The sequence below is a fragment of the Convolutriloba macropyga genome, chromosome 11 (genome assembly GCF_964194025.1).
Source record: "Convolutriloba macropyga chromosome 11, txConMacr16.3, whole genome shotgun sequence".
Classification (NCBI taxonomy): domain Eukaryota; kingdom Metazoa; phylum Xenacoelomorpha; order Acoela; family Convolutidae; genus Convolutriloba; species Convolutriloba macropyga.
Window position 1 is genome coordinate 32,354,861 of NC_134478.1, and position 10,477 is coordinate 32,365,337.

General features: G+C 34.0%; 1 protein-coding gene across 2 annotated transcripts in view; it reads right to left on the minus strand.

The window, feature by feature from the left end:
* Positions 1 to 2,292: 2,292 nt before the first annotated feature.
* LOC142349270 (ras-like protein family member 10B) overlaps positions 2,293 to 10,477 on the minus strand; it is a 21,153-nt gene continuing 12,968 nt past the window's right edge. For both annotated transcript variants that reach the window (XM_075400719.1, XM_075400720.1), the window contains exons 3-5: positions 9,833 to 10,010; positions 4,889 to 5,020; positions 2,293 to 2,774 (exon numbers count right to left, since the gene is read on the minus strand). In XM_075400719.1, the coding sequence (XP_075256834.1) occupies positions 2,364 to 2,774; positions 4,889 to 5,020; positions 9,833 to 10,010 (721 nt within the window). In that variant the 3' untranslated portion in view covers positions 2,293 to 2,363. The remainder of the gene's footprint in view (positions 2,775 to 4,888; positions 5,021 to 9,832; positions 10,011 to 10,477) is intronic.

Genomic DNA, 10,477 nt, shown 5'->3' on the forward strand with positions numbered 1-10,477 from the left:
AAAAAAGCTGCCGTAAATGGGTTAGAACTTCTCACCTCCTGAATGTCAACAGAGTCTTATTCTACTGTGCTATCTCGCACTTACTTCTATATTTCTTGTGAATTTAAATCAGATTCAATAATCGTTATGGAAAACAATTATGTTGAAAGATTTGCGGTCTTTAGCGGTAAATATTTTATTTTCAACGCTTAAGCGTTGAAAAAAATAATTTACCGTTACCAACAGGCAACGTTGAAAATAAAATAATTCGCCGTTGAAAAAATGAATCTTGCAAACATGCACAGGAAAAAATCTACAGTAATTCAGTAATTTCTATCGTTAGATTGAAATAAATTGTGCAATTTTTGGGCTGTTTTCTTCCTCAAAGCTTCCTCCGATGACGAAATCACTTGTTATTAGAGAAACGGCACCAAAAATTCTCGTTTTAGATTTTGCCTAGGCAGAGGATCACTGACTATGAATTGAAATTGATTTGAATAACACTTTGTTCCGATTAAAATAAAAATATTGTTCGCTTTTATACGACTTAAAACAGATGAAAATCTAACTTTTTTCCAGAAAAGCAGCATCAAAAATTCCTGACGTTTTTGACCTCGTATACATAGGGGATCTCTGAATACGATTTTGAATTTATTTGAGTTTTCATCTCATTTGACACAGAAGCCGGAAGTACATTTTCCTTAATTGCATACGTGTTTTACTAATTTTTTAAAGTTAAAAGTTTTTCATCTGTCTGCTGGTTGCTCCAAAAATATTTAATAATCATTTAATAAAAACAGCACGTTTAGAAGCGTAAAAGAAATCATAAATCGTTTTTTTAAACAACTTTTCCTTCCATTGCTCCAGCTATCTGCACATTTCAGTAAATTTTCCGTAAAAGCGGTACATTTGTTTCAACGCTTTTTACGCATTCACCTCAAGCCTTATATAGTTCAACGCATAGTTCAACGCATTCACCTCAAATCTTACAGAGTTCAACGCATAGTTTAACGCATTCACCTCAAACCTTACAGTTTCAGTAAATTTTTGAGTCGATATAGAATTGCGCTAATGTCAAACCCCCCCTTCTTGACAGGTTCCCTATTGACACGGTAAAATACGGTGGCTATTGAAGTACAATTAGCTTTTTAGCTTTTCTAAACATTAAACAGCATTCGGTAATGCCAAATTTTTGAATTTGTTTCAGCTACTGATAGATAACAAGAGTAAAAAAATAGCACTTTACATTAAAAAATGTGAAACAAAAAACAAATACTTGAGGAGCTTTGGCAGCTCGAATTTGATCTCTTCTAAAACTTGCATTGTTGAACCAAATCTGCTTTGGTGGTTTTTAAATAAGAAATGATTCATCAGAATTGTAACATGTTAGTCCAGGTAAAACGCGCAAGTTTTTCAAGCCAATCAGAAAAATTAAAAAGTATTCATTCATCCACAGTCGAATTTTAGTCCAAAGAAAAATAGTATAACATAAGGGAATTTTGTTTGATACTCAATCGTGAATTAATAAAAATCTTTGTTATCAAACTTTGATTCGGAATCAAAAGTTTTTGCTCATTAAAGGTTCAAATAAGTGTGTTTTTGGGAAGTGTTTTTGCTTTATCTGTCATTGTTCTCTATTTCTGTGACTGTTTTTGTTCAGTTTGTGCCCAGTATCAACCTTTTTGAAATAATTTTAAAATCTGCTTCTGATGAAATTTCGATCAGTTTCATTTTTAAAAGAGAAAAAAATTGTTAACATTTTATTTCTGATATATATCTAGGTATCCGGATTCAATGTTCTCTGATTTTTTTGAAATTTTTCTGCGATTTTTTCAGTACTCGCAGACAATAGCCATATTTTGAACAAGTATTTATTGATATCAAATGTAAGCATTGCGTGAAATCTTTTGCTTTAGTTTAACGCTCAGTAAAGGTGCTATTGATTATTTTGATAGGCGCCTTGTTAGCCCAATATCCTCCATATAAAATTTATACGACTACTTCTAATGTTCAGATGTATAGTATTGTGAGAACAGAGTCGTGACAAAATGGAATTAGATGATATCCATTCTACTGAGTATTTTTTTTTTCAAATTCAACTACAATTTAATTATGAAAAAAAGAAAATGCATAGTCTTAATCATAAGAAAATAAAATTAACAAATTTCGAAGAAGGATCTGTTTCTGAGATTTGCTGCAGCCACCCATTCCTATCAGCCCAGGAACTAGAGTAAAGAAACTTGGATTTTTGTCATTTTGGCTGCACCACTCAAATGCTTGTAAACCACCCTTTGGTGACTAATTGAAGGAAAAGAGATGACAAACATTGAATTTACAATTGACTTAAATTAACTTTTATAAATATGAAAAAACAAAGTGAAAGCTTAGGCCGTCCTGCAGTAAGATATGCAAGATGCTAAATAACTTCTAATTCTATCATTAATTGTAGTCAAAGAACCCGGTGAAGACTCCCCGTAGTCTCCCGAACTTTGTCCTTTTTTGTTCAACGGAGGTATGTGGACACTTATGGACTGCCGGCGTCTCCGACGGTAACTGGAGTTGGGGGCGAATTGGTTAAAAACCCGGCTCTGTCTTCGCCCAGAATTGGACCAGTTGTGGTTAAAGGGGTGGTGTATTAAACTGTGCACCGTTGAAGATTGCATGCTGGGTCTATAAGTTTGTGTGTTTGGGGTTGCAGAGTCAATTAGCATCATGATTTCTCGGAAGACGCCAAAAACGCGCCAGTTGTACTTGGCCGAACATTCCATGTACTCACAGTGCCAGTGTTTCTTCACCTGCAATTAGGTCAATTTTTCGTATGAATTCACATGTTAGTACTCGAATCGGATTTTGGTGTGATTTTTGCAATTTAAGCATCGCGCCTAGCGAGATCTTGCAAGATTAACATTGGTTCTCGAAATTTTTTACCTTTATTTTAAACAGACTCACTTTTTGAAGCTCGTTTCAACTTTTGTATGCGAATACATAAAACTATTTTGTACTTAATTATACACTATGGTACCAAAAAGCTACGTACACATAAAGATTTTTGAAAAGCAATACAAACATCAAATAATTTAACATTTTGAGTTCAAATTTGTTCTCTAATAAGGTGCCATTACACCTTTAGCTTTTTTAACGTCTATTAGACGGTTTGTATAGTTTTCATACAGGATTCTCACGACGTCTGCGTCAATTTCTTTCCAAATTTCATAAACTTTTTCTTCTAAATTTTCCCAAAAAACTGTCTGTTTTCTTAACCGTTGCTTCAAAATCGCTCATAAATTTTCAATGGAATTCAAATCTGGACTGTATACTGGTCATTCAAGTACCGTTCACTCGTTTTCTTGGAAAAAATTGCCAATATCTTCGATTTATGCACAGGAGCATTATCTTGTTGAAAAATAATGTCCAGGAAATGCATTTTCTTCGTAAATTTTCACAATTTCCAAATAACCGACAGCGTTTAGCTTTTTTGGACACATAACAAGCAGTTTCCGTCCATCTGATCGTATTGAACCCCAAAACATAAGTGATCCTTTGTCCGAACTCAAATTTTTAGTGTTTTTAAGAAATCTCGTTCCATTTCTTCTAAAAACTCTAACAATTCCAACGCTGGAGATGCGCACCCTTAATTTATCAGTAAAAACAACATTCTACCAGAAAGAGAACGGCTTCTTGAGCATATTGATGCACCATTTTGAACGGAAACACTTGCTTTTCTTCTTCGAACTGACATTTTTTTCAGCATTTCTTGAAAAAAAAAAACGCCATCTTTTTTGAGAATTCGTCTATCTGTACCTCTGGAATTTGCATCGTAGCAAGAGAAAGTGTTATGAGCAACTCTATTGCGCTCCAGTGAGGTTTTGGGATCATTCAAAAGATAACTATTTTTTTCAGATTTTTTTTTGAAAATTATGCGTGTCTTCCGCTCGATTTTTGGGCCTCGACACTTTTTTTTTCAAGAAACGTTTGTTTTCAAACTGCGAACTGGATTTAGATTTCAAGTTGAGTTGCTATTTGTATTTTAGACCATGAAAATCCGATATTTCGTAGCGTAACAACTTGGCAAACTGTGAAAGAACAAAGCGGTATAACCATCTTTTCTGTTTAAGCGGAGAAAATGTGAGAATGAAATTTCTCTTACAACTTCTAAATTTCACACCTTTTTTTACGCTTTAGAGCAAATCATGCTTATGAAGCATGAATCATGCTTAAAAAGCAGAAATCATGCTGTACGTAGCTTTTTGGTACCATAGTGTACTTTTAATTGGTTTGTTAGTCTCAGCCACTTTATTTGCTAGTTGGTTTATTTCAGGACCAAAGGTGCTTGTAAACAATATATTTGGTTCATTCTTTGAGAAACTGGACATCACGACCATGAAACTGAGCAATATAAACAAACCCATTGAACTTTGATGCGCTTAACAACGACAACAAAAAATGACTGATTACTAATTCACGGTATGTCATTGTTATGAATGAACCGTTCTCATAAGAAACTTCAAAGATCACAAGCAGGTTTATTCACTGACTAAGACTGGTTCATCTGTGTCAAAAGTGGTCTTTTGCTGGATCCTACAACACTATGCAAAGTTACAGTTAGATTGTGAAGAATATCTGTATTCTTTACAGTGCATCTGGAGCAATCATGAAAGTACTTTTATAGCTCCATACTTCTGAAGATCTTTCACCGAAACCAAATCCAATGATGATCTTGCAAGATCTTGCAAGATTCATGAAAATGACTTTTATCTTGCACGATCTTGGAACATTCTTGTAAATAACGTTTATCTTGCAAAATCCGGACGCTTCATTGTGCAAGAGTTGTTCAAGATCCTGCAAGATAACAGTCAGATTATGACTGGTGACGTCACAAAGCGCAGTATTTTTATTTGTCTACACTAACAATCTCGGTGACGACATGTATGGGGTATGCGCGTTTGTTGACATCACACTTGTTGCCCACCACTAAGATGGGGGGAGGCACTGACCCAGACACACAGTCGGAGGAGGAGGCATCTTCAAAGCTTTCGTTTATCTACAACACAACAGAACCCACCATTAACAAAATTACCCAGATTGACAGTTGAAGCAAAGCAGAGAAGCGTTAGAATATCGTATGCGATGCAATACAATAAATGGCATATCAATTATACTTTGTTATGTTATAACTTGATAAGATTTTTCTCTATCACACTGCGTGATAGGCAAAAAACAGTTTGAAAATATGGGATTAACGTATGTAATTCGAGTGATCACGGCAATCAAACCAGTCAGAAAGCTAGAATATAAACTCAGCTGTAATATGGATGTCCCAGTTAGATCTCGAATTATGAAAAGTCTCTAAAATTATAGCTCTATTATAGCTTTTAGTCTCTAAAATTATAGCCGTTTTTGAATAAAATTATACAGTCGAGCTTCCTACTGCACGTCGAAGAGAGGTCTTTCCATGGGTTGAGCCAGGTGTTTTCTTTTTATTGGCCGAGAAAAACCATTTCAATAGTCCAGGTGAGATTAATTTATTAGCCGAGCATGGCGAAACGAAAATGAAGCAAAACTGAAGATGCAATGGAGCCAAACTGAACACCATTACACCACAACTATCAAACATAAAATAATTAAGAGTTTTATTGAATTCTTAAGATAAATCACTTCTCACAGTGTCTACATTGTCATAACACTTAATTGAATGCAATTCTTCCCAAGTCATCATAAAATTAGGCCTCTTTTTGGTCGTCTTCAGCTGTTGAAATGTGAAATTAAGTGAAATCTTCAGCGTCTTCAGAAATGTGAAAGATCATTTATTAAAGATTCCTCAAAATTGCGACAGATGAAAGCTTTTTGCTTAGTTGCAGACTACGTTATGAGCATAAGTGAGTAATGAAACTGCACGTATAGTTTGCTGTGGCAAAAAGACAGACTGGTGAAAGGAGTTTTTATTAGAATCATCACATTAAATTTGCGATCTTTCGGCAGAGCTCTGTTTTTTTAGAAAAATATTTTTAGATGATATCGCTGAATTGAACATAGGCAGCTCCATGTATAACTCAAGTACAAAATATTGATTGCGCAGACACTCCGATCTTCTGGACGGTATTCACGACATTACAATCACTACGAAGGCGAAATACATTGGTCAGAAACCTTGAGAGCCAAAGAAATATTTTATATTAAAATTCGACCGACCCCCCCCCCCCCCCCCCTCCAAACAGCAACTAAAACAAGGAAGGAATGAGAAATATTGAACCCATTAAACAATTCAATTTTATGGTGATTTTAATATGATCTCTATTCTTCTAATACTCTTCATATTGCAATTTTTTTCGCTTAATGCCAGACCAATCGAATTTCAGTTCAGTCTAATTTACGAGTGACCAGTTTCTACTTCAAACAAAACCTTACATGTACTGGTCTCCTAGGCTTTCAACGAGATCTGAGCAATAATTTAAGGTCATCTTTCAAAGACAAATTTGGGAAACAGAGCTGGATGAAGAGTCCAAAACAGGTCTTTGAAACTGTTCAATGTTGAAAGTGTCCACAAAATAACAAGCCAAAAATTAAGGGTTGGAGCAATTTTCTTCTTTCCAAAACATTTTTGGAAAACGGAAAAAAAGATTTTAACAACTCAAGATAGGAAAAAAAAAGATTTTAACAATTCAAGATATCTAAATGACGAAAAAATTACCAATTTTAACTGAAGAAAAAAGTAACCTTCTCTTTCTTCGACTGAAATTATGTGCTCTAAGACCTTTTGTTCACACCCCACTTTAGTCGGAGGTAGGAACTATATACTCTGTTCTGAGGAACTATACAAAAATGTTTTTCTTTGTTCAGTCAATTTTGACCGATCGATTATTCATCGAAGAGTTGTGAGTGGTATCATTAGAAATCCTGTCCAATGCAGGATATTGATTTAATCACAAATTTTTGAAATTGTAGTTTTCCGGTGATTTATCGTGGTTTAAAATTTTTGAATGGTAGACCAGTTTCCTTTTTTGTTTACAATTTCCGTAATTTTGGCCGAAGTTTTCATTAATTTTGCTGAAATTTGTTCAAATTGTCAACAATAGTGTTACTGGTTGTATCCTTAAAGATAGAGGAGGGCTGCTGAATGGTTCGATCCGAGTTTTTGCCTTAATTTTTGATCAATTTTTCGAATTAAGTTATCTCGATATGTATCCGTAATAGATTATTCATATTTAATATATTGAAACATTTCATTTGCCAAAATTTCTCGTTCGTAAATATTTGATGCAATGAGGTTTTGTTGTCAGAATAACGGCTACATCGAGGCTAATGTTAATTTCTTCGTGGACTTTTAAAATCAAAAGTTGTTTGGATTGTATTATTTCTTTAGCAAAGATTTTTTTTTATTAATGCTTATTATTAACGAAGATGGTTTAATATCATGGTTCAATTAACGCAGTCATTTAGTCCAATTAGTCCCATTCAACTGAGAACAAGCTCCAATGAAGAAAACAAAGTTAAATTTTGATTACGGGCCCAAGGTTTTTAACGCCTTGACAAAGTGTTTTTAGAAACCTAAAATTGAATTCTTGTGTTTTGTCTGCACTTTCTGTTCAGTTTTCCTTCTCTTTCACGACTTAGTCCCAATTAACAATAATTGGTGCAAATACAACTGGTACAATTAACGTCCTAATAAGGAACAACGGAAAATATTTAATGCCTTTGATGAATCCTTCTTTGATGACTCCGACACCGTTTTACCAGCTGTTTGTCATCTTTTTGTAGTCGCTGAAACTATTCTAGATAATTAAAGACCTCAATGACACACTTTAAATGTATAAATGGATTGAATTGACTCATTAATTTCTTATTATGTAAAGTTTTTAAGGACTTTCAGAGGAATAATATTTGAAAAACAGAAGCGTTTTTGATCCTGTCCTTTTGTGTGCTTGTTTTTGTCATCATCTAAATTACTCACATTTTTGATAGGTATGAACAACTTTCTGCTGAACAAATTAACAATTTTTCAGCATTACATATTTTAATTGACGTTTTTAGGGCTAAGACAAGGCTTTTAATTGAATTTTTATGTTTTCTGAACTGTTTTCTCAATATTTCTTTTTCGCTTTGTCACTTTAACGCAGACCCATTAAATAAGGACCTATTGACTAACAATACGACCAAAACAAAGAATTAAAATGATTTCAGTTTACGATAAATTTAGATGGTTTTTATAATCTCACAGTTTTAAATGCTTCAGTACTGTGGTTTCATAAAATTGTTTGTTAAGTTTAGAGTTTCGACAATTTTTTGTTTTTCTCTACCTTATGACTTAGTCTCAGTATCAACAAAACAAACTGAGTGCTAAAGAATTGCAATTTATTCTGTTTTTGTTTTCAGTCGAAATCATATCTTTATTATTAAGTTAAGGAGAAAAAGTTTTCATAAAAAATCTATGGGCTTTTGATCTTTGTCACTTTTTACTCTCTTTTCTGTCAATAGGTTGTTCAGTCTCTGTAAAGGCAGGTCGTATCTTCATTTTTGCTGGCTGAAATAATTTTTTTGAAACCGTTTTGTTTTCAACTGAAGGTTTCTTCACATTGATAATAGGCATTTTCATTCAGAAAATGCTATTGTGTATATCTGCTAATTTAAGAGGTTGTTCATTATTTACATGTCACAATACCACATAATTGGGGAAGATCTCAGTGACGTTGAACAATTGCGCGTTTGCACCTGTTTAATGTTCTCAGCAAATGGATTATCGTTTTAACGGCTGCGACACTGTTTTCCGGCTAAATTAGTTGTTTTTTCTACAGAAAGTTTGTCTATTTTTTTTGTCGTTCTTTTCTTCAGTGGTGTGACATAGTCTGGATAATGAAAATTCTGTGCTTGTACTCTTAAGAAGTTTGTATATTAACAGATTTGCATTGCTTCATCAATTATACATCATGAGGTGTAAAGGGATCTTTTTTTAATGATTTCAGTTGTTACCTAATGGTATTAATCAATCAATTTTAACCAATTTGAATTTTTTCCAAAAACGAATCTTGAATTTTGCCATTGTTTGCTATTTTCTGGATAGTTACGAAATCTCATTAATGACAGGTCTCATATCTTTTTTCTTGTAATGTACAGGTTATCTTGTTTAGTTTAGGTGTTAAAGCATGCCATTTTGATTTTGTTAATGTATTTTCTTTTAAATATGGACATAGAGTTTTGAGTGAAATTAATGATTGTTTTTATTTGACTGTCACGTTTTTCTTGTCTCGTAGTCTTATAAATGGCAGCTTTCATCATCACTCTACGGCGCCAATACCTTATTCCATTAGTTGTTTGCTGAACAATATGTGAAGTTTTGAAAGTTTTCTACCTCTTCCTCATTCGGTAGGCCAATATTTCAAAAACCCGGTTCAGAACATTATGCGCAAACGCACATTTTCAAGCCTTCTTGTCCATTAAAAATACAATTCATTCATAACCAGAAAACACATTTATATCTTAAATTTTCAAAAAGAGCAACACTAGATTGATTATACTCAAAAAAAAGTAGAAGATACAAACCTATTATTTGTTAAATTTAGATTTCGCAAAATGTGTTAACCCGCCCACAAAATTTTAAAATCCGAATATAGCCAGAATTTCTATAATACACATATATCATACATTTTATGTAGAGTACATAGTTCAAACGAGTCTTTCTCATCATAAACCCCACATTAAGATAATGTACTCGTATGATGTAAAAATCACTTTTGGGGTGTTAGCTTTCAGTTAGAGCATCATTATGGATGGGGAGGGGGGAGGGGGTTAAAATTGGAAAGAGCCGCACAGACGACAGGTATCTATTTGCCATAGTGGTAATCAATGTGACTTTTCCTACCTGTTCTCTTAGCACCTGTATGTACTTGAATGTAAGTGGGACTGAGACATCGTAGACTAGTATGAATGCCTCTGCCTCTCTTCCGTTCACACAGCCGAACTGCAGCTGAGCCCACTCGTGCATGTTAAACATGTCCTCGTCCTTACAGTGGGGAGGGTCCACTATTGTCACTTCGTAACTATAATTACACAAGAACAAATTGCACGAATATACAAAATGTATATTTTATAGTGTTCTGCTTTTTCACCCCTATTACTTTAATCCCTATCATTTGACCCCAGCTATTTGACCCTCAATCAATTCATCCCGATTTTACTTCCTTCCCGGGATGTCCATAAAGGTTTCTTAGAAACCATACATAAAACATGTATGGCTGTATGGCTTCTATGATACCATAAGACCATAGAAAAATTTAAAGGTGATCTCAAATGACGTCTTTTGACAACGAATATATCGTAGTTGCCATTGGCTTACAACAAGAAAAAATGATATGGTGTCTTGTGTATATAACTATACAAATGGGCTCATTCATAAGAGTCAATGGACTCGTATGGTGTCCTAAATGATAAAATGCAATTTAAAAAATCAACTATAGGTAGTCCTTCCATGTTGCACTTCATTCCAGTAAAAGCAGATTGTCAAAAA